Here is a 25,152-nt window from a genome sequence, read left to right as displayed (position 1 = left end):
GCTTCTGGCTTCCAGGCTCACCCTTGAGCCCAGCTACCCTTGGTGATTTTGAGATGTGCGCCATACCTGCAATGTTATAACAAACGATACTGTTTTCCTTAATCTAGCTCAAATTGACCTCCATTGCCTGCAACCAAAGACTCCTAATTAAGAAAACAAAATAAGGTTCACTCTTTGTTGTGGTTTTTACTTCCTATAAAAGAGTGTTATTTCAGTAGCTTCAGAGACCACTAGAAAGGAAGGTAGGAGTTGCCACCTTCAAAGCCAAATGAAGCACAGAACTCACAGTGGGCTGGTTAAGATGTGATTAATGCATTATGAGAAGGTTTGAATTCTGGTCTATGATAGGGGCCATTGTTTTAAAAGTTCTTTAAAAGGTATTCTAGCTAACTATTGATACATGAAAGAATGTGGATGGATCTCAGAAGCATTATGGCAAAAGCCAGAAACACAAGATTACATACTGTATGATTCCATTCATAAGACATTTCAGAAAATGCAAAACTGCAAGGGTAAGAAACTGATTGGTAGTTGCCAGGGACTGGGGAAGGTGGTGACTGTAAGTGGAATTCTAGGGGGTGATACAACTGTTTTATATCTTGAATGTACTGCAGTCTCAAAACTGTAAGACAGTATACATTTCTTACAACTCATAGAACAGTATACTTCAAAATAGGGAATTTCATTAAATGCAAACTGTACCTCAATAAATCTGATTTTTAAAAAATGTTTTCTTGTATTCCCTCCCATTTTATCTTTCCCTTCATTTTTTGGCCCATTTAAGTCCTGATTCTCTTCATCCCCACCTCCAGACTTCAAGAGAATTCAGCTGGTGGGAGCAACAACATAAACCATGAAGGGGTGTTTGCTACCAGCCTACTGGGGAAAAAGATTTTTGTTGGCAATGAGGTTGCAATGACTGTGTTCAGCAATCTCAGCAATGCCAGCTTATCATGGCTACTGTGACTATATTTACAATTTGTCTTGTACTCCACAGGAGCATTCCAGTATCAGAGGAATGCAACCCTAAAGAATTCCAGCCCTAAAGGATCATGGTCCGTGTTCACATGGGGAAAAACAGAACCATGGACCTATGTGGCAGGCTGTGCCTTTTGTCTTTGTGTTCTTCAGAGACATAGCATTTCCTTTTTGCATGAGTTTCTACCAGTTCTGTTTGTTTTACTATTCCTTTCATTCTTTCTTTTATTTAAATTTTTAGATAAACAAATCCAATGTTAAATGAGTACCCTCCAAAAGTACTACAAATTCTCTAAAAAGTTATCATTCTTTGTTCATTTAGGGGTACAGAGCTGACTCTGTAAGGAAATAGATGGTGTGAGATTAAAAAGGCTAAGTAGACAAGAGGCTTCACTTTGGTTGTCTTTGAAGTTTTTTGTATTTTATACAGATTTCAATAGTGATCCCAAGACAAACAACTACAGGTGTGGACGTGTGTGTGTGTGTGTGTGTGTGTGTGTGTTATAAACACTTAACTATACTTGAAACACAGTGAATGCAGAAGAGGGAGCGTGAGTTTGAAGAGTAACTCTATGGCATCAAACACTAGAGCTTTAAGCTCCTTCTATAGCAATACTTTGCCCCTGCAGGGTGGAAGCATGCCCATTATTCCTACTATTATTAAGAAGGTGGAAATCAGAGTGGCTGAAGTCATGGCCTATGCACTCAGATGGCCTTGGGTTGGAGTCTCAGTTCTGTGCTCATGGGGTGCTTGGCCTTGGGCAAGATTACTTACACTCTCCCAGGCTCGGTTTCTCTATCTGAAGACTGAAAACATAAAGATACAGACTTCACACAAAGTGTTTAACACAGTGCCTGGCTCATTGGTAGCACTCTGTGAACATTAGTTGCTCTTATTCCTGTAAGACGGTTTGAGGTTATTGGCTCAGTAGCTCTGAACTGCAAATAGAGAAAGTGCCATTTACCTTTCTCCCCACCTACATCCTAGCACAAACCTTAAAAAAAAAATCTCAAGTTTAGTGGTGACAGTAGAAAATAGTCACTGTTTCCTTATCACTGTTCCCTAGGTATCAGCTCCTTGTTTACAAATACAGTCTACTCCAAATTATCTGCACTAATGAAGCGGAGCAGGGTGAAGGATAATCCAACAGGCTAATCTTTGGGGTGCATTCTCTGATTTCTGTTTTGTAGATTTACTCTGCTAATTACATGGCTATATTTGCTCGGGTTAGTGTTCACATTTGATTGCATTCCTAAGCGTATGTTAGCTGGGGTGGGGACACAGCGGGAAGTGTGCTAGGCCTCAGAGGAAAACTGGATCAGGCTTAAAAATTAACCACAATTAATCCCAGAAAGTGGATAATAAAAAGTTAACTGGGACTCTTCATTTCCTTCCAACTCTGAAACTCAAGGACCCATACGTTACCTTGAAAAGTGTGTACTCCACCCTCTAGCCACTCCCTACTCCTAGTATATTGCGCTAATGTTGAAGGCACAGCTGCAGCATCTGGGTGTGTAACTAGTTTTCATTCTGCTGGGCCAAAAAACTGGGTAATTGTACGAGGAACTTTCCTGTCACATCAGAGAATTACCCATAATTATGTGATAAAATGAAAATGCCTCTAACTAAAGCACACTCTCTGAGCAATTACAGTGAAATGACAGGCAGCTGAAAGTCTTTGGCATTTGTGGAGTATCGACCTTTCCCAGAAGAGAAGGGATAACTATTGAGAAAGGGGGAGGAGAGGGGAATGAGGCGAGGTGCAAAGCACTGGTAGAAAGGAGGCAGGAGGAAAACAACAGAACACCGAGTCACCTGGGTTTCTCTTTGCTGTGCACAAAGCGCACTTTTTTCTCGTTCACATCTTTCCAGCTGAAATGGCTAGCCTTGTCAAGCTGAACCTCCTTCCCATTCCTTGAGAGCACTAGCTGACCATTGGTGGGAGTGCTCACTACGTGAAACAGGAGGTCTTCGACCCTGCCATCCTGGTCTTGGACATTCAGGAGAGAAAAATCCAACGGTGTCATTGAACCAATTGCAAGAGTGAGAGAACCATTCACATGAAGACCAGGAGTGTGAATTTTGCCTGGAAAACACATGAATCCAAAGGTCAGGTTTGGCGATTCATGAATCACCAAGTGCGTTGTGTGTGTTTTGAAAGAAATAGGCTTGTAATGTTCATTCAGAACTACAAAGATGAGACTCCAGGCTTTTGTACACCATAAGCTTCCTTCTAATCCATTGCTTCTCACCCTAGAGGTACAGGAAAATAGCATAGGATCTGAATTTATATGTTAAATTATAAAACTCCTAAAAGAAAGTAAGGAGTAAATCTTCGTGATTTTGAATTAGGCAATGCTTTCTTAGATATAATACAAAAGCACAAGTGACAAAAAATAGATAAATTAGGCATCATTAAAATTAAAAATTTTTGTGCTTCAAAGGACACCAGCAAGGAAGTGAAAAGACAACCTGCAGAATGTGATAAAATTTTGCAAATAAGATATCCCTGAAAAGGAACTTAAATCCAGAATATAGAAAAAACTCTCCCAATGCAGTAAAAGGAAAGTAACCCAATTTTAAAACAGGCAATTTGAATAAACATTTCCCCAAAGAAGATATAAAAGGGCCAATAAGTACACAAAAAGGTGCCTGACATCATTAACAGTCAGGGAAATGTGAATTAAAACCACAAAGCTATACAACTTCACACCCACTAGGAACCACAATATAACCTGCTCTCGAGGATGCAGAGAAATTAGAACTCTCATATATTGCTGATAGAAATGTGAAATAGTGCAGCCACTTGAGAAAACAGGCTGGCAGTTCCCCAAATAATTAAATATAGAGCTACCATATGACCCACCCACTTCACTTTTAGGCATATACCCAAGATAATTGAAAACATATATCCGTATAAAAATGTGTACACAAATGTTCATAGCAGCATTATTCATACTAGCGAATAAATGGAAACAACCTAAATGTTCCTCAACTGATGAACAGATAAGCAAAATGTGGTATATCCACACAATGGAATATAGTTTAAGCATAAAAAGAAATGACATACTGATTGATACATGTTACAGCATGGAGGGACCTTGAAAACATTATACCGAGTGAAAGAAGCCACATATCGTGTGACTCCATGTATGTGAAATGCCTAGAACAGGCAAACTCATGGAGACAGAAAGCAGGTCAGTGGTTTCAAGTGGCCACGGTAAGCAGGCAGTGGGCAGAGCCTCCCAATGCTTAGTGGATTACTTTCTATGGTGAGCAAAGGTTCTGGGATTAGATAGTGGTGACGGTTCCACACTTTGTGAATATACCAAAAACCAATGAACTGCATACCTCAGAGGTGAATTTTATGGTATGGAAATTATATTTTAATAATAATAATGGTAAAGAATCCCATAGGGATCTTTAAAACGATACTGATACTGGAGCTCCACCAGCAGGGATCCTGACTTACATGTTCCGGGTGGGACCTCGGTGACTTTAAAAACTCCCTGGGTAACCCTAATGGGCCCCGGGTTGAGAACCACAGTCCTTTGCTAAGACATCTGTCATGTCTGACCATCAGACCCACCAAGGGCAAGGAAAGAGGCAAGTGTGTAATACCAATGTACCAAATGTACCAATGTACCAATGTAATACCAAAAATTTTACAGTCTTTGTTCATAGGAAACATCTGATGGGTGAATTAGGATTCCTAACCGTTCTGTCTCCTGTTTTGCCTGAGCTTGAATTGGTAGTGTTTCCTTCTACGTGTAGGTCGAACAGGACAGTTAGAAAATGCCAGGTTTCAGGAGGACTACTGCTACTGTAAGATTACTCTAGTGAAAGTGGAATTGATATTTGCACATTGACTTGTACTATATCTCAAGAGGAGTAAGCTGATTTTCAAGTACTTGGGGTTTCCAGAAGGATACCAAGAAAATAAGCCAAAGATACTTTTTCTCATATGAAGTCTTGATATATTTAGACATCAGACATACAGAGATGGAAAATACGACTGTTATTGATAAGGGTTACCCAAAAGCCAAGGAATGCTCAGCTGTATCAGCACTCCCAAGCTTTACTCACCTATAAAACTTTTGAGGTTCAAAATTAAGACTGAATGTAAATTTGCTTCTCTTTGTAGGGTAGGGTGAAATGTCTATTGATGTGCTGAACAAGACTAGCTCCATCCCTTTAACTTATTATTTTATTCTTAATGGCAAACAGTGTGGCTTGCAATCCATTGCAATCTAATGGGGCAGGCTGTTCACACTATTCCTTATTTACCTATAATTTATCTCCAGCATGTACACAAAGGATGTACCATTGTGTAAATAGCTCTACAAGTTTTTATAAATATAAATAAACTATATCTATACAAGGATACATGTAATTTCCTATAACATAGTTGTAGTTCAGGAACATAAGTTTTATGTCAAATCTCTGATCTGATAGTTGAGTTTCAAGGCACAGACTATTTCTTTTTCTCTTCTAAAAAATCTTAGAAGTTAAGTTTTCCAAATCTTTCATATCCTATAAAGACTTTCTTGTTCCTAGCAGCACCAGGGTTTCCCCGCAGAGTAGGAATCCCACATTTCACATCACATGAGTCAACTGCATGTGCAAAGCCAGCCTTTGCATATAGAAATGGCAGGTGAATTTACCGACCATTGTGGAGAAGTACTTACCAGCACATGTTCTGTTAGGAGGGTGGGCAGAGAAGCCAGGAACACAGCTGGCAACACAAAGGCCACTCTTCAGAAGGAACCCATGGTCGCAGCGGTGACACTGGTTTCTGTGGCTGCACTGAGAGCACCCCTGAGGGCAGGCTATGGAAGGCAGGACACGCCAAATGAGGCATGACAAAGGCACAGGCACCCAGCCGGGGCCACCAGCGGTAAAGAAGCGATGCGCAAGAGCACAAGCAACAACACGTGGTCCCCAACGGCAGTAAAAGAACATTCCAACAGCGTCCTGAAGACTTCCATAGAGAGCTGGTCTACCCTCGGAAGGAAAGTGAATAGGGAGGAGCCCTCATGCTTTCCACACTGCAGTCTGAAAATGTTTCCCGTGAATGGGTTGTTTACAAAGTTAACCACACTTACTTGTAAGGGAGGCAATTTACAGTGGTTAAGTTTAGAGTGGCCACTGGGTACTGTTCCTCCTCTACCATGTACCAGCTGCCAGACTTGGACAAGTTCCTTTGTCAATCTTTGGTGCAGTTTTCTTGTCTTAAAAATGGGAAAACTAATAGCACCTAATGCAAATGATTGTTGGGAGGACTCCAAGTGTTCTAACGTGTCGTGACTAGAACAGTGCCCGGTCGCATTAGAACACTGACACATTAGAACACAAAAAGACTCAATCACACTAGAACTATCACTGCTACTCTTTTATCTATTATTGTTATTATTCTTATTATTACTATTATTTTAAATGCACGAGGAGAGCATCTATTTAAAGGACCATAGATTACTTCTTTGGGTCAAGTTAATAATCTATAAATTGAGTGTTCACTGCCTAATCTTTCTGCTTCCGTAATTAAGATTCTGTTAGAGAGAAGCAACACAGTGTAATTTAAAGGGCCCTGGAATAGAATAAAACGACTTGGGTTTAATATCTTATTTTATGTTGCCCTAGTTAATACTCTTAAGCCTCTGTTTTTTTCACTTGTAAAACAGGATTCATAGTGCCTTCCATATTTTACCAGGCCATTGTGAATATTAAATGATATAATACAGATGGAAGAAATTTGGTGAAATATAAAATGCTGTGCCTGGGTAATGGCATCACTATTAAATGCCAGGTATTCATTAAAGTGGGGCAAACAGTACCAAGTTTTGATAGAAATGAGGAAAACACACTAAGGAAACTCTCCTGAATAACTCAGTAGACAGGTGGTTAAGACTTGGGGCTTAACTTCAGTTTTATAACAAAAGGTCAATGTATCACTAAGTATCCCCAGAAATCCTACTCTTCAAGGATATTGCGGCAACATCAGGGTCACTGGTTATTCAGTCTACACACTGAAAATTCTGTGCTCGTATCCATAGGGTTGCTCCATGTTTAGTGGGTACTACACCTTTGTTCAATATAAGTTTTACATTCCATAAAATATTGGCTTCATTTCCATAAAGACCATTAGGAACAATATTGATTTTGTGCAAGAGAATTACTGGCCTGCCGGCCTGTATTCTATTTAACCAGCAATTGGCAGAGTGCATGGGAAGTCATCATTTACTTAGGTCAAGCGCCCTGGGGTTTCATGCTACCTCTAATTCCCATTCTCCTTGGTGACCTGAAGACCAGCACACCTAAATTGCTTGCTCCCTTTACTTTTTTCCAGAGAACTCAGCATGGTTTCCAAGTTACCTGTGCATTTGCGATTTTCATGATCTGCAAAGTATCCCTTCCCACATTCCTGGACGCAATGGGCTTCCAGGAGGAGAAATGGCTCCTCACAGCGGGTGCACTCGTGGGGCCCTTGGCACTGGAGACAGTGGCTGTCACAGCCTGAAAGACAGAAGTCCCGTCAACAGGAACATGCATGGCTTTCCCAGGGGCCCCTGGTCCTCATGGTGTGGCAGTGTTAGACAGTAGTGAACAATATAAACTGGTGTGCTAGGCAAAGCAGCAGACTAGGAGTCAAGGAGCCAGGCTTCCGGTTGTGACTGTTGTGCCTACCAGCTGGATGACAGAACTAGTTACTCCACTTCTCTGAGCCTCAGTGTTCTCTCCTATGAAATGGGAGTAGACGTACCCAGCTCCCTGGGTGAAGATCAAATTACATCATGGCAAATACTAGGCAAACTAGAAATGAACAGATATCAGCCATTCTCATTATTCTTAATTAGTCCTTGGCTCTCTGTAACTGCTTTTGCTGAAATGTCGATCTTTTTCTGACTCATCCAGTTAATTATCCAAGTCTCCCCAGAATGCTCCCAAGAATGTTGTGTGTGTACTTTGGGTGGGCATTTCAGAGTCTGGGGATTTTGTGGTGTTAAATTGAGGCAGAAGGGGTCACTGAGACAAAAAAGTCAAAGGTAAGATAGAAGGTGTGTGGAGGGTTGTGGGAAGTAGATGGTAAAGTCACGTGGTTGTTCCATGTGCTCAAGTGACCAGAGTACACAGCCATTTCCGCTCGGAGCACACAGGCCTGCTCAACGTTGAAGGAAATCCAGAAGCAATGGTCCAAAATACCTGTTTCTGTGGCCATATACCCCAATATTCCGAAACTACCCTCAAATTTTAGGAAATGTTATATTTGGGCATGGGAGGAGAAAAAAAGAGATTTTCATTATACTAAAGAAAAGTTCCTTAGGAAAGAAACCAGAAATTAGATGAAAAGCCAGAATGAAAACTAGCCACAGGCTCTTTCTCAGAAGAGTAAACTCAGAGGAGGCTGGTGCTTGGCTGAGCACAGAGCTGGGGCTCCGGACACTTACTCTTGCAGAGGCCAGAGTCCCGGTAAAATGTTGGCGCACACTGCTCCACACAGGCCCCATCCTGGAGAACATAGCCGTCCATGCACTGCAGGCAGTCTGTCCGCAGGGGCCCGTCACATGCACTGCAACTCCAGTCACACTCTGCAAAGAAAGCTCACGTTAGATCGGCTTCCTAAATTATAAGGATGCTGCCTGCAGCTGCGAGGAGGGAAATGAGGACAACATAAGAGATGTCAGATAAGTAGACTCTCCTTGTACAGTCTGAAAGCCTCTCTGAAGTTTAGTGTTTCCTAATTATGTTAGACATGAGCATGTATGGATCGCTCCAGGCTCCTGCAGAGCCCGCTTGTCAGTGGGGCTGCTGAGGAGCCAGATCAACTCGACCTTATTCCTGGGCCCTAAGTTCTTTATCCCTGAGCCACACATCTTCATGCAAAGCCTGCCACAGGGCGTGGCCAGTGTGCTCCACACATCTAATCTGGACCTCCTCCAAATGCTTGAGAGGAAAAGGATGCCAGAGTGTCAACTAAGATGTATGTGCTGCCTCCATTGAGACCAGCCACATGACTCTCTGCTTCTCAAAACCCAGCTGCTGACTAACGGGACAGACAGAACCAGGAATGGTAGAATTAAACAGGGCAAAAGGAAACTGTCCAGAAATAAAGGGCTTACTAGAATAACAGAAGAGCTCACGTAGAGGAGAACTGACTCATTTATATGTTCATTCACTTGACAAGCACCTACAGGATACACAGCAGGAACGAGAGTATAAAGTGATACATGCAGGCCCTGCCTTCAAGGAGCTAATATTCTAGTGGGTTCCAGCCATAGATGTGCACCCAGATGGTCCAGTGGGATTGTTCGACATATAGGTGATCAGGCTCAACATCAAAACTACAGCCAATCTCAGGGGCTGGGTACAGAGAAAAACATGTTGCTGCTACTGTTTTTGCTGTGATTATTGTAGCTGTTGTTGCCATTGTTTGTAATGGCCCTGGCAGTTGGTATGCAGTCAGAAAACTCATGTTTGGAAACCATGTTCTAGCTGATAAGGTAAGTCCCTTGTGCGTGGAAGAAGGGACAACATGGCATGGCCCAGCACTTGGATTTCGAAGTCAGGTAAGTCTGTATGCGAGTCATGGCTATGCCACTTTGTATCTGCACATTGCACACAGCTTCCTTAGACTGTTTAAGCCTCAGTTTCTGTATCTGTACAGCAGGAATGAGAGTAGTACCTTTTACATAAGGTTGCTGTGAGGATTGAATGAGATGATGAATGTAAAGAACTCAGCACAGTGCTCAACACATAGCAACAGCTTCATAAATATTTGCTGAACTGTTTATCTTGGAGAACTATCTCCGCTGGGTGCTGCCTCGCCCCACCTTCCCCACCTGCTAAGAAGCTGGGGAAACCTTTCATTAGTCACTTTTCTCTCTTCCTCGATGCAATATTTCTAAGTCCCAAGGAAGCAGGTAAATGTGCAAGACAGTACATGTGCTTCCACGAAGATTTATAAAGTTAATCTCACTCATTTATTCGGCTGAATCAGTCCTGAGGGAAAATGACTAACACAGAGCCTTGGAAACTGCCAGTATGGTTATGAAATCATTTACAACAGGGAGGATTTGTGATAATCTTGTTTTTCACCACAAACTAACGACCACTGGTTAGGAGGGAAAAAAGATACCAAAGCTTCTGTGGTCTGTAGCACAGCAGACCACCTAAGTTGACAACCCAGTAGAATTTCTCAGAATGGAAAGTGTGTGATATTGCAAAGGCTTAAAGCATCCCAAGTTTACATGAAAGATGACTGCCCTCCATACTGAGCCCTAGCTTCTCTGGCAGAACTGGAGCTAGAGAGGGAAATGTAGAATGGGTGAGAGGAGAAGGGAATAGAGTGGAGCAAGAAAAATCCATTCTTCAGCTCTGCCGCTCCTCTGGCAGAGCACTGGCATTCAAAGAGCAAAAGCCTCTAGTATTCCAACCACTGGAGAACAGAGAGAAAGGCAATTGGTTTTTGTAAGTATGAATTCCTGGAGAACAAGGACTATGTCTTCACTCACTTCAATATGTTAAGCAGGGATCAGCAAATCAGATACAAGTCCTGTCCTCATTAGGTGTGGAGTCTAGCAATCTCGAGTTGTAAATGCAAGTGCCTACAGGACCGAGAGAGGTCATGTAAATCCCTGGGGTAGGCCTGGTGTGATGCAAAAGGGAAAAGTAGGGATGGTGGGGACATGCAGAGATCATGCTCCATCCAACAGAGATAACAGCTACTCATCTCCAACCTATTGCATTCTGGGCATACAAATCCAGTTTTGCCAGAACTTCTGAATTTTCAAAAGAAATTGAAGATCTCACTTTTTGTATGTGAGGTTTTCTGATCTCTAAAAGGCAAATATTTAACATTTTAAAACACTGAAATATTTGGCCCACCAAATATAACCTGAGGGTTTCTAGTTTGTCACCCCTGGCCTAGTTACCAATACCTTGCACAATGTCTGGCACATAGTAGGTGCTCAAAAATATTTGTTTAACAAATACATTTTTTCACCTCCCTAATCAAACTTCTGATGAATGAATGAATACATGCATACATACATACATACGTATATAGAGACTTCTTGCTGTTATCAGAGAATGTGTAAACTTATGATGAGGGTTTTCCCCATGTAGAGGATTGAACATCTACAGTAAATGGGGCATTACTGAGTAAAAAAAATGTTGTATGATTCAGGAAGAGCTTTACCTTTGCACGCCTTGGTGGAGAGGTCCAGATAGTACTGTGGGGCACAGCTCTCAAGCTGACATTTCCCAGAGAGCAGGACCTTGTTTGGATCTTGGCAGGAGGTACAGCTGGCCGGTGAATCACAGCTTCTGCAGTGTGTGCTGCATGCTGAGCAGATAGGAAGAGGAAATGACCAGATGATTACAATTGCAAATACTGGAGCGCTGATCAAACCCAGACAGATGCTGTGAAGGAACGAAGCCACGCTCCAACCTGTTCTTTAATTATGGCTCATAGCCCTCCCCTGTGATCAGCAGGAACAGAAAATGTTCGTCTTGCTTTCCAAAATAAAAAAAGGTAATATTATTTTCCAGAGGAGATAAATTATAAACTCAAGAATGAAAATCCCACATCTAAATTGCCTTGCGATTCAATAACAGAATTTATACTTAGTCCCAGACCTCTGAAATGACAGTCAGTAGTTTTATTTGAACCTTACATCTTAAGGAATCAAGCCCCCTATAGTCTGAGGCATGGACTCAGATTTCATGTGATGCCAAGATTAAAATTAGGCACCAACTTTGTTATGGAGCTCAGGAAATATATTTTAAGATACAAAGGACTTTAAGATGATCTGGCTTATTGATGTGCCCAGTTGTGATTCTCAGTGGCCACTTACTTATTCAAGCAGTCATGAATGATCCCCAAAGCTGGTCATACTTTCACCTTCCTCAATTCAGCAACTGGCATTTCTCTATCTACTCCATTGTTCATGCTGGAGACCTGGGAGTCTATTTTGACCACCTCCCCGCCCCTTTTTCTAACTCCCAATCACTCACTGGATCTTTTTAATCGAACTCTCCTATATAATCCTCAGAATTTTTTGCTTTTCTCCATATCCACGAATGCCACCAATACATCCAAGCCATCATCATCTCCTACTGGCCTACTACCATAGACTCCTAATGAGTTCCTCAAATCTAATATGACCCCTTGGAATCTATTTTCCATGTTTCCACCAGAGTGATATTTTTTATTCATACTGTTCAGGTTTCAGAGGTCAATTTCATCTATGAACTCATATTTTTCTTGAATTCTGGAAAATTTTCAGCTTTCATTTATGCAAATACTGCTCCTCCATCATTCCCTTTATCCTTTTTACCCAGAAATCTTAACACATATAATTGGGTCCTCTCAGTATAGTCTCCAAGCCTCTTGTCTTTCACTCACGTTCATTTTTGAGTTTCCCCTTCAGAAAGGCCTTCCCTGACTCTTCAGTCTAGGATAGATCTCCCAGTTACTGCTTTTATAGCACTCTGTACATTTCTTTCATGCCATACACAACCATTTTCATTTAAGTGATTATTTAACATCTGTATCCTCTAAGCTGTAAGCTTCATGAAAGCTAAGACCAGGTTCGTTTTGTTCCCTGCAATAATCCCAGCATCTAGCTGGTTATCTATCATTTTGTAGGTGTTCAGTAAACACTCGTTACACAAATGAAAGAAGCCAGATATTTTAATTATATATACTCAAGCAGCAGCATCCCCCTTCATTCTGAAATTTTCTCTAAATATAGGTCAGAGGAAAAGTCTGGTGATTGGGAGAGTTTTAGATCTATGGGATATCAAAGCAGGAGGCACAAGACAGGAAAATTACCTCTTTGTAAAGTAGAAAGAAAGAAAACCCTCTTGTTTTACCAAGGCCATTGGCATAACATGTTTATTAGAGTATGCAGATTTGTAATTAAAGATCCCAGGAAAATTCTAGATAAGAGTTTCAGATAATTTGGGAATAATTAGAAAAGAATATTTTAAGTGTTGGAAACTTATATGCCACTAAATTTTATCCATTTTTAACCAGGATTTCTACACATGGTGTATCAATTTTGACCAAGTATTCAATGACAGTCCCAAACATGAGCGGGTCTGGTAGTTGCATGTGGTTTTGAAGATGGTTGAAATGCATACTCAAGAAGTGATCAGTAAATCTTTGTTACTGGTAAAAAAAAATGTCTCAGAGTCTAATGATCAAGTCTTACATTTTTCCTTGACCAATATTTGTATTAATAACTTTAATGAAAACAAAGAAGTCATGCTAATGACATTTAAATATGCCATATGCTGATGACATTTAAATATGCTATATATATCTCTGCAGGAAACACACTAGTTAAGTTTCACCAGCTGAAAGAATAAGGACTCAAACTTATTTTAGCCAGTTGAAGCAATACGCTAAAAGTAATCAGATGAAATAAGCAAAATTGTTAAGTCCTGCATTTATGTTCCATAACAAATTACACAAATAGAGGGTACCAAAGACCTAGATAGCAATTCCCATAAAAAGGATCTGAAAATTTTAGTTGATTAAAAGCTTACTAAAAGTGTTATAAGGTTACTAAACAAATGAATGCAATCTTAAGCTGCAGAGACTCCTTGTAAACTAAATGTCAGCGTAACCCCTGCTTGACGTGGAGCTGCAAAACCAGGTCCCAATGCTAGTTCTCCGGCCAGGGTCACAGTCAGTGCACAGCCTAGCATCCTGGAGTTTATTTCCTCAGGCTTTGGCCTGTCTCCAGGTTCCTGAATCTTTTTTTTTTCAGTCTTTCATTTCTTCTTGGCACCTCAGTGTAAAACTCAGCCCCTTCACTGAGAAGTGGATTTACTTTGATCATTTTGAAATGTTAAGAGAATTTGGAGGGATGCAATAATGCCACACTGAGAAGCCTGGGCCTCCCACCACTTCTATCTGAACCAGTCTTCCTCTCTCATCTAACCCCTCCCCCTTCTCCAGGGCAATCTGCAAATGACCTTGCCTTGCTCAGAGCAATTCTGCACATACCAAAGCCCCTGCCTTAGGTTCTCAGCTTCCCTCTTCAGAGGATTGTGGGTAAGGAGCATTTTCTCCACCCTGTGATATTCAGACCATACAAAGTATCAGTGCTGTTTCAGTTATGTTGGTATGACAACATCTGGAGTAGCAGGTGCAGGTCTCCAACCCCATGGGAAGTGGACAGCAAAGAAGGAGATGAGGGGACCAAAAACCAGCAACGGAAACAGGGACACTGTTTGAACATCATTTGAGGAGGAAGGGACCTCACAGCTTATAAAGTCCATTTTCCTTCTTAAATAGGCTTGTTTGCTACTGCAGCTCTGAGAGATGGCCATCCATTTCTGTTTAAGTATGCCATTAGTTTCAGTTCTGCCTGGAGCAGAGAAGTCCAAGTGGAAGACAGCACTGAATTTCAAACCTTTAAAGGTAATCATGTGAATGAGGGAGGACATTTATTCTATACTGCTATGGCAGCAGGGCAGTGGGGGGCGGGTAGTTCTAGGGCCAATGAGAAAAAACTGTCAAGCAACTAAACAACTGCCACCCCCAAATATGGACCCAGCTTCCATCCTCATCTGTAAAAGTCAGTGAGGGTGCATGGCTGGGTCAGGTAGCCCTGGAGTCCTCCTCTTACTCTACAGCACTATGGTTTCAAGTACTGAGAGCCTCATTAATCATCTCTCTTTTTTTTTTAAAGAGTTACCATCTTAGTTGGTCATCCTTAAATTTTAGAGCTCAGTGAATAATTTCTAAGGGTTTCCTTAACCAGAATCCCGACAGCTCTTCAGCTCTGGTTATTAATGCCTCTCCTTAATACTGACTGTATTTCCTTAAGAGCTCTTGGATGCACACTTTCTAAAATTGTCAGGCCTATAATCGTCTATAATGATGAGCATTATAAAGGGACATTGTTGTTTTTTTTTTTACGTACTAGAAATTCAGATACCCCAACTTAGGGGCATGCTTTAGTCAATCTTAAAAAGAATGAAACTTAAGTTTAAACTAAAAACAAAGGTTAGGAGATTCATAATTTAATGGAAATAGACTATAAAATCCCATTATAGCAAAGGCATTTGTGTAGAGAATCTCCTGTACCACGCAAAAGCTTCCCAGAAGAAAAATATTTTAATGCAACATATTTTTGTCACCTGTACTGTGCATGAAACATTCTATTCTTCCTTTTCATGGTACCCAGTTTCTCTTTATTGGAGCAATACTGGTTAACAATATTATACAGGCTTCAGGTGCACAGTTCTACAACACATCATCTGTACACTGTATTGTGTGTTGACCACACCAAGTCAAGTCTCTGTCCATTATCTTTGATTTCTATTATACCTTCCTTCACCTCCCCACCCCAGCAATCACCAAACTTGTCCCTGTCCATGAGGTTTTCTCTTCTTTTTTATTTTTGCTTAATCCCTGCATTCTCTTCACACAGACCCCCACCTATGGAGAAAGCTGTCAGCCTGCTCTCTATGAGTCTGTCTTGATTTTGCTTGTTGGTTCAGTTTGTTCATTAGATTCCACATATGAATGAAATCATATGGGGCTTGTCACTCTCTGACTGGGTTACTTCACTTAGCATAATGCTCTTCAGGTCCATCCATGCTGTCGTAAAGGGTAAGATTGCCTTCATTTTTATAGCTGAGCAGTATTCCATTGTGTAAATGTACCACAGATTTTTTAAGAGTCATCTACAGATAGGTACCTGGGCACCTTCCAAATCTTGGTTATTGTAAATAACAATGCAATAAACATAAGGGTGAGTATATATTTTCAAATTAGTGTTTCAGGTTTCTTTAGATATATTCCCAAAGGTGGAATCACTGGGTCACAAGGCAGCTCCATTTTTAATTTTTTGAGGTAACTGCAAACTGCTTTCCACAGTGGCTGCACCAGTCTGCATTCTCACCAAGAGTGCACAAAGGAACTCTTTTCTCCGCACCCTCACCAGCACTTGTTGCTCATTCATTTATTGATGATAACCCTTCTGACAGCTGAGAGATGAGATTTGATTGTGGTTTTAAATTGCATTTCTGATGATTAGTGACCTTGAGCATCTTTTCATATGTCTATTGGTCATTTGTATGTCCTCCTTGGAGAAGTGTTTATTCAGGTCCTTTGTGCATTTTTTAATTGTTTTTTTTTTGGTGTTAATAGTTCTTTATAAATTTTGGATATTAACCCCTTATCAGATGTATCATTAATGAATATGTTCACCCATTCAGTGGATTGTCTTTTCACTTTGTTGACAGTTTCCTTTGCTGTGCAAAAATGTTTTAGTCTGATGTAGTCCCATTTGTTTTTCTTTTGTTTCCCTTGTCTGAGAAAACACATCAGAAAAAATATTGGTATGAGAAAAATCCAAGAATTCATTGCCTATGTTTTCTTCTAGGAGTTTTATGGTTTCAAGTCTTACATTTAAGTCTTTAATCCATTTTGAGTTTATTCTTGTGTATGGTATAAGAAGGTGATCTAATTCATTTTTTGCATGCATGTGGTCCAATTTTCCCAATACCACTTAATGACTAGACTATCTTTACCCCATTGTATGTTCTTGCCTTCTTTGTTGAATATTAATTGACCATAAAGGTGTGGGTTTATTTCTGGGCTCTCTGTTCTGTTTTATTGATCTATATGTCTGTTTTTATGCCAGTACCAGGCTGTTTGATTACTATGCCTTGTAGTATAGTTTGATATCAGGTAGCATGATTTCTCCAACTTTGTTCTTCTTTCTCATGATCATGGTTATTATTTGGGTCTTTTGTGGGTCCATATAAATTTCTAGAATATTTGTTCTAGTTCTGTGAAATACGCATTGGTGTCTTGATAGAAATTGTGTTGAACCTATAGGTTGCTTTGGGTAGTATGGACATTTTAATGATGTTAATTCTCCCTATCCATGAATACAATGCATGCTTCCATTTATATGTATTTTGTCAATTGTTTTCTTCAGTGTCTTATAATTTTCCAAGAATAGGTCTTTTATGATTTTGCTTAAATTTATAATTTGGGTTTTTTTAAATGTTTATTGATTTTAGAGAGAAACATCAATATGAGAGAAAGACACCAATTAGTTGCCTCCTATATTGCTCCAACTTGGGGATCAAACCCACAAACTAGATATGGACCTTGGGCAGGAATCGAACCACCAAACTTTTGGTGTATGGGATGATGCTCCAACCAACTGAGCCACACTGACCAAGGCAATATTTTATTCCTTTTTGAAGGAATTGTGAATGGGATTATTTTCTTAGTTCCCCTTTCTGATAGTTCATTATTGGTGTATAAAAAGCAACTGATTTCTAGATATTTACTTAGCATCCTGCTACATTACTGAATTCATTTATCAGTTCTGGTAGTTCTCTGGTGGAATTTTTAGGGTTCTCTTCATGTCATATGAAAAACAATGACAGTTTCACTTCTTCCTTTCCAGTTTGGATGCTTTTAATTCCTTCTTCCTGTCTGATTGCTGTGGTTAGGACTTCCAGTACTATGGTGAGTAAACACGGTGCAAGTGAACATCCCTGTCTTATTTCCAGTCTTAAGGGAAACACTTGTAGTTTTTGCCCATTGATTATGATGTTGGCTGTGAGTTTGTCGTATATGGTTTTTATTACACTGAGGTACATTCCCTCTATTCTTATTTTGTTGAGAATTTGTATCATAAATGGGTGCTGGACTGATCAATGCTTTTTCTGCATCTATTGATATGATCATATAGTTTTTCTCTTTTATGTTAGTTATGTGGTATATCATGTTTATTGATTTGTTAATATTGTACCAACCTCGTATCCTCAGGATAAATCCTACTTGATCATGGTGTATGATCTTTTTAATGTATTGCTGGACTCAGCTTGCTAATATTTTGCTGAGGATTTTTAACATCTAAGTTCCCATAAATACTGGCATATAATTTTAATTCTTTGTAGTGCATTTATCTGGTTTTGGAATTAGGATAATGCTGGCCTTGTGAAATGAGCGTGGGAGCCTTCCGTCCTCTTGAATTTTTTGAAATAGTTTGAGTTCTTCTTTGAACATTTGGTAAAATTCACCTGTGAAGCCATCTGGTCCAGGATTTTTGTTTGTTGGGAGTTTTTTGATTACTGCTTCAATTTCACTAGTTTTAATCTGTCTATTCAGATTCTCTCATTCTTCCTGATTCAGTATTGGAAGTACTGAAAGTGTTATATGTTTCTAGAATTTATCCATTTCATTCAGATTGTCCAATGTGTTGGCATATGCTTGTTCATAATATTTTCACAATCCTTTGTATTTCTGTGGAGTTAGTTGTTACTTCTCCTCTTTCATCTGATTTAATTTATTTGGATCATCTCTCATTTTTTTTTCTTGATTACTCTGGCTAAATTTTCACAAATCTTACATTTTTCAAAGAACCACCTCTTGGTTTCATTGATCTTATTTTTACTTTTCAACTCTATTTTGTTTATTTCTGCTCTAATCTTCATTATTTTCTTTCTTCTACTCACTTTGGACTTTGTTGTTCATTTCCAAGTTCCTGTAAGCGTAAAGTTAGATTGTTTAATTCAGATTTTTCTTGTTTCTTGAGATGGGTCTGCAATGCTATGAATTTCCCTTTTAGGTTGGCTTATTTTGTGTGTTTCATATATTTTGGATCGTTGCATTCTCATTTTCATTTGTTTCAAGGTATCTTTTGATTTTTTCCTTGATCTCATTGTTAATACATTCATTGTTTAGTAACATGCTATTTAGCCTCCATGTTTTTGTGTGTTTTTCAGTTTTTTCTTGTGATTGATTTCAAATTTCATAACATTATGATCAGAGGAGATGCTTCATATGATTGCAATATTCTTAAATTTATTGAGACTTGCTCTGTGTCCTAACATGTGGTCTATCTTAGAAAAGAGTCCACATGCAGTCAAAAAGAATGTATATTCTGCTGCTCTGTGGTGAAATGCTGTTAAGGTATCAATTAGATCCATTTGATTTAGTGTGCCATTTAAGGCTGCTGTCTTCTTGATGATTTCCTGTCTGGAAGATCTATCCACTAATGTTAATGAATTGATCAACTATCCCCTACTATGACTGTATTGCTGTCAATCTCTCCCTTTATGTTTATTCAGACTTGTTTTACATATTTAGGTGCTCCTACGTTGGATGCATACATATGGATCCAAGAGTCATAGCCTCTTATTGAGTTGTTCTCTTTATCATTATATAGTGTCTTTCTTTGTTTCTTACTATTGCCTTTGTTTTAAAGTCTATTTTGTCAGATAGAAGGATTGCTACCTCAACTTTTTTCTCTTCCTAGTTGCATGAAATATCTTTTCCCATTCCTTTACTTTTAGTGTGTGGTGGGTATCTTGTAGGCAGTATATATATGGGTCTTGTTGTCTTATCCATTCTGCTACCCTATGTCTTTTGACTGGAGCATTTAAGCCATTTAAATTTAAAGTGATTATTAAAAAGTACATATTTATTGCCATTTTTTATTCTTTTCAATATGTCCTTCTGTTTCTCTTTCTTCCTTCCCCTCTCTCCTCCTCCTTCTTCTTAAAGCAGGCTGTTTAGCATTTTTTATAATACTGGTTTGGTGGTAATAAAATCCTTTAGTTTTTTCTTGTCTTGGAAGCTCTTTATTTCTCCTTCAATTTTAGATGATAGCCTTGCTGAGTAAAGTAGTCTTGGTTGTAGGTCCTGGCTTTTCATCACTTTAAATATTTCATGTCAACCCTTTCTGGACTGAAATATTTCTGTTGAGAAATCAGCTGACATTCTATGGGAGCTTTCTTGTAGGTAACTCACTGTCTTCCTCTTGTTGTTCTTACAATTCTCTCCTTGTCTTTCATCTTTGCCATTTTAATTCTGATGTGTCTGGGTATGGACCACTTTGGATTCATCTTGTTTAGGACTCTTGGTGCTTCCTGAACTTGTGTATCTTTTCCCTTCACCAGGTTAGAGAAGTTTTTGGTCATTATTTGTTCAAGTAAGTTCCTGATCCCTTACTGTCTCTCTTCTCCTTCTGGTAGACCTACAATGCGGATGTTGTCACGCCTCTTGTTGTCTCATCTCTATCTTTTTAAATTCGTTTTTCTTTTTGCTGCTTAAAGTTTTTTTCTACTTTGTCTTCTAAATTGCTGAATAAATCTTCTGCCTCATCCAACCTACTATTTATACCTTCTAGTGTATTCTTCATTTCTGACTTGTTCTTTTTTATGGTTTCTATGTCCTTTTTCAGGCTGTGGTAGTTTTGACTAAGTTCCCTGTAGTTCTCACTAAGTTCCTTATAGTTCTCACTAAGTTTCTTGACCATCTTTATATCTTTATATCTGGTAAATTGCTTGCCTCCATTTCATTTAGCTCTTTTTTTTTTCTGGGGATTTCTCCTGTTATTTTAATTGGGGCATGTTTCCAAGCAAATTTTTTTATTACAAAAGTAAAGAAATATTTCATCAGTCCAAAAAGGTTTTCATATTTGGTGTTTCAACAAGTGGTGCAAAATTATGAGTTCCATAAAACTTCATTTCAAATGCAAATCCTGTCAGCATCTCAAATGAATACCTATCTTCTGTCTATAAAATAGAAATATATTTTACAGCTTCATTTGTCTTTCATTCTAGTTGATGCTGATGACAATGATAACAATATTAACAATAGCTATACTGAAAGCTTATTTCTGCTAGGGTCTATGCAATAGCATTAGATGTAGGTACTATTATAATTCCCCTTTGATAGGAAAAAAACAACAACCCTGAAGCTTAGTGATTAATTTACTTGCTCAAGGTCACAAAGCTAGTAAGAGATAGGATGTGAACTCCAGTCACCTAACTCTAAAGCCCATTCTCCTAACCAATACTCTATAATTCCTTCAGCACTGTATTTCCAAGGACATAAAATGGAAATACCAGCATTGTGTTTGTTAACTGTCATTTTCAAAGTGAGAAAGTATAACAAAATTTTTTTTGCAAATGACACTTCAGTGATTAAAATAAAGTAAGTCATGTCAGCCTATTTTCAAAAGTGTTCCTTCATCTGTGAAGGATTTCTTAATTTTTTTCCAGTCAGATTTGCCCTTTCCCTAATTTATCCTAACTCTTTGTTTTGTCTGACTCGGGTAATTGATCATATTTTGACTTATTTGAAAAATAAGACATGTATACAAGTAACTCTAATGAAAGACAAAATGACTACTGTTTGGTCAGAAGAATAAATGTTTTGTACATTGTACAATTGTTGAGCATTGTACATTGTCAATATTCTGCAAATACATGTCAAAAACAAATTGAATCCAGAGAAGTGCTTAGGCCATTGACTGCATACTAGAATGAGCTCTGCTCAGGATCTTGTAATTGAAATGCTAAGGGAAATCATAAGGAAATAGACTAATACTTTTATTTTTTAAATGGGATGACTAGAGAACAGTAAGATTTAATGACCAGCTCAAGATCATACAGCTGATGTTTGCAAAGGAGATCCCCAGCCCAGCACTTCCAATTAGGCTGATATATGAGTTAAATCTGATTTAAATCTGCTCATGGCATCCATATGCCTTTTTAGATTAATTTTCTTCCTTTTGTAAAAATAAAGGCTACAGGTAAGGATATGGAAGCAAGACTCATATTTCCTTTGATGACCCCAGAAGAGCAGGAAAAGAAAAAAAAGTTCATTTTTTTAAAACCTACATTGACAAGCATGGTTGTCATCGAGGTAGTGCCCTGGGAAGCAGGTGGTGCTGCAGGTTCCAAAGTGGGATAGAATGAGGTCAGTGTCACATGAGGAGCAGGAGAAGGGTCCTCTGCCCTGACAGGTTCTGCAGGAGGGGTGACATTCTGCAGAGGGAAAAGAGACACAAAGAGAACCTATGAAGACAAACTCCATCCTAAAGCAGCATCCCAAGTGTTGTTCATAAAAGCCCCAATGCTGAGAGCATTAGCTGGTCTGATTTATTATTTCACAGTATTCTCCCTGCTTGTGTGCTCTCTCTCTCTCTCTAAGCCTTCTCAATTATTACCCCAAACAGAAGTTCACGAGGTACTGCAGCTCCTGTGTCCAGCACTTACTCACTTTTACAAGCTCCTTCCTCTGCATAATATCCAGAGGGGCAATCAGGGACACAGTGGTCCCCCAGCAGCAGGTACTGGGTATTCTGGCACCTCAGGCAGATGCTCCCGGTGTTGTGGAGATCAGCTGCACATTGCTGGCACAGAGGATGGCAATCTGGAAAGGCAGAGAGACATGGAGAAGGCACAGATGATATGAGCACCAAGTCTCATCACTATGCCAAAGGGCAGATGGAATTGCAATGACCACTGCTGCAGCACAGACAGCCGGAGCAGCCCAATGGTGGTATATGGCAGTAAAGCACAAGCTTGGGACCTGTACAAATTGTGCCTCTGAGGTTTTTAGCAAATGGCTGGGCCCAGCACAGCAATTGAGTTTTCATCCCTTTCCAACTGAACAACCTTCAAGTTCTAGGGAAGCATGTGATAGATGCTTGCTAGGGGAATACAGAGATCTGTTCGAGTCACAGAAACAGTATCATCAATACTATCACCATTTCCCCAAGGGCTCCCAGAGTCTCAAATAGAATGCCCCCATTCCCAGTGCCCCTGAGCTGTGGCCTGAGCTCTCACGTGGCTCCTCCTCACAAATTTGGTCTTTCAAAGTCAGTTATACAGGTCTTAGGCATTGGTATGGAAGGGCTGGAATTAGTCAATCACTGAGTTGAGTTGGTAGAAAACTTTAATTTTTAATTAGAAGTATAGGAAGAAGAGTTATGAGCTAAAAATTCATTTTCATGACACATTTTCATTTTCATATGTAGCTTGCAGAAGCTCTGAGGTACTGGTTATGATGGAAGCTCCAAGACAAATTATGTGGTCTGGTTAGCACTGTCTCTTGTTCTCACCCACATAATAGTCATCCTTTAATTAAAGAACTTGATTGTGTTCATCTCCCACTTAGGCAAAAACGTCCTCTGTCCTGCTTTCAGTGATAATTGCCCTTTAAGTCCTGTTTACCATCCTCTATGTCAAAGGTGGAAGAAAACTCACAAATCCCAAATTACCCACCAAAATGAAAAAGGAGTAAATGACCTAGGAAAAGAGAAGGCAGAGTTCTGGTTATAGAACCATTCCATCTTCCCCACGAGGATTCGAAGCCCTATTTGTATACTTGCCAATGTCCTGCTCAGGGGCCACTATGTCTTGTTTCATCTCAAAGTCTTGGAGACAGAGATTGTGATTTCTACCCAGGTTTAGACAAAAAAAAAAATCCTGTCATTAAACAGATTGCCTGCCCCCTGAAATATGTTAAAATAGGTCTTTCTCTCTATAAGCTCAGTGATGTATTTTCTTAACTGCTGATCAGCTGAGAGGTGTTCCCTGGGCAACAAGCAGATTTCAGTCCCATACCCAGCACCCACTCATCTGAATGAGGAGCGTTCTAGAACCTCTCCAGCAGTTTAACCTAAATTGTCCTCTTCAAAAATGCCGGCTCTCCTAATAAGCACACAAACTAAGCCCCTGACCTTTCTCTGAACTTTGGCAGTTTCAGGTTACAAGCAGCCTTTTGCCAGGATCAGGAATAATTCTGGATATCCTAAAAGCCAAACTAAGCCTCATGATAGCCCTTCAGAGACTTATAAAGGAAATTGACTGCATTGAGAAAAATATGATAAGAACGCTATTTTCCCTGATTTAGTGTATGGTTTCCACACAATACCAGCCTTTTTGTTCTCTTTTCCTGCGCCCCGCTCACAGCACCAGGAGCAGCCCCACGTGTACAAAGGGGAGATTCAAGAAGCTTCAAAAGTTGCTGGAGCAAATGGAGGAGACTGTGTTCTGTGATTACCTTAATGAGTGGGTACAGGTTAGGATTGGACACCCAGGAAGCATTACTGATTCAAGGTGCCATTATCTGAAAGGTCGTGACCTCTTCCTCATTAAAGCAAGCGCTCACAGAGGCTTCTGGGCACAGGCAGGCATCAACAAGAACTGCAGGTGCTCAGAGATCTAAAAGCTGGTTGCATCTAACTGAAGTTTCCTCTAGTGTGCAATTAGAGAAATGAAAAAGAATAATCACCCAGGGGATGCTTTGAAGAGAAAGTAAGCAGATCTCTGGAGTATTTTGTGGGTACAACAAATAAATATTTACAGATTTGTCTTATCTTAAGGATCTTAAGAAGATCTCTAGAAGCTGTTGAAAGGAGGCGTGTAATGTGTAGTAATTATTTCTAAAGGAAGTTAGAGCTGGGCTATGGTGGCTCCTTCCCACCCTCCTGACAGCTGCTTTTAAACCCTTACTGATCTCCTGCAGTCAGCACCCCCAGCCGCCCTTCCACCCCCTGCCTCCCAGGTTGTTCCTTCTCCTACCTCATTCAGCCCATCAAGCATGGGCACCTTCAACTCCTCACTGTCAAACTCAGAACATCTATCGTTACCCATTTTTATTTCATTTCTTCTCTCACAGGATGAAATGGCTAATTCTTCCACCTACATTCTTGACCAATTTCCAACATTATTTGAACACTGTTGTACTTTCTTTTATCTCTATTTACTTTCCTTGACTTCAACTTATAAACATGTTCTATGCCACTGACCACACAAAAAGTTTTTCTCTACAACCACCCCATCTCTTTTCATGCCTTCACCTACTACCCAACTTCTTTGCCTCCCTAACTCTTCACCTCACTGTAATCTGCCTTCAACTTCCTCAGTTCAACTGGGGTATTGCCCTTTTAAAGGTCTCTGACTGCCTCTTAATAACCAAATTTAATGGCCTCCTGTGATTCCGTACCCACCTGAAATCTCTGCAATACATGGCATTTCAGGGCACCCTCCTCTTACCCTCCTACCCTGCTAGCAAGCTTTATTCTGCGGTTCCTCTCAGCTGGGTCCTCATTCTCTGCTTGAGAAATGTAGAGATTCCTCACAACCCTCAACTTGTTCTATCTGCCTAACTACGTCTCATTCTCTGGAGTTTTTAAACTGAACATGGCAGTTTGTGGCTACCAGAAGCCAGTGGAAAGGGCTCAAGAGTGGTAGAGACTCCAAAATCTCAAGGCCTCTGCTTCTCTCCATGGTTCCATGGTTAAGTCTTAAGACATATCCATTCAGTGATGGAGTAGTACCCAGGGGCCAGGGAAAATCAATTAATGACACCTGAAAATATAAAACAATCA

General features: G+C 39.9%; 1 protein-coding gene across 5 annotated transcripts in view; it reads right to left on the bottom strand.

Moving 5' to 3' along the window:
* The window catches only part of FRAS1 (Fraser extracellular matrix complex subunit 1), a 428,720-nt gene that overhangs the window by 142,278 nt on the left and 261,290 nt on the right, over positions 1 to 25,152 (bottom strand). For 4 of the 5 annotated variants that reach the window (XM_045857864.1, XM_045857867.1, XM_045857866.1 and 1 more), the window contains 7 exons: positions 22,035 to 22,187; positions 21,653 to 21,799; positions 11,175 to 11,321; positions 8,425 to 8,565; positions 7,352 to 7,492; positions 5,668 to 5,808; positions 2,795 to 3,065 (listed from right to left, as the gene is read on the bottom strand). In XM_045857864.1, coding sequence (XP_045713820.1) covers positions 2,795 to 3,065; positions 5,668 to 5,808; positions 7,352 to 7,492; positions 8,425 to 8,565; positions 11,175 to 11,321; positions 21,653 to 21,799; positions 22,035 to 22,187 — 1,141 coding nt within the window. The remainder of the gene's footprint in view (positions 1 to 2,794; positions 3,066 to 5,667; positions 5,809 to 7,351; positions 7,493 to 8,424; positions 8,566 to 11,174; positions 11,322 to 21,652; positions 21,800 to 22,034; positions 22,188 to 25,152) is intronic. The other variant, XM_045857865.1, reaches the window with a different exon arrangement.

The sequence above is a fragment of the Phyllostomus hastatus genome, unplaced genomic scaffold, assembly GCF_019186645.2.
Source record: "Phyllostomus hastatus isolate PE091 unplaced genomic scaffold, TTU_PhHast_1.1 phas_scaffold_1674, whole genome shotgun sequence".
In the NCBI taxonomy this organism is placed as follows: Eukaryota; Metazoa; Chordata; class Mammalia; order Chiroptera; family Phyllostomidae; genus Phyllostomus; species Phyllostomus hastatus.
The sequence above is the reverse complement of the archived record's forward strand: the minus strand, read 5'-3'. Positions and strand labels throughout refer to the sequence as shown.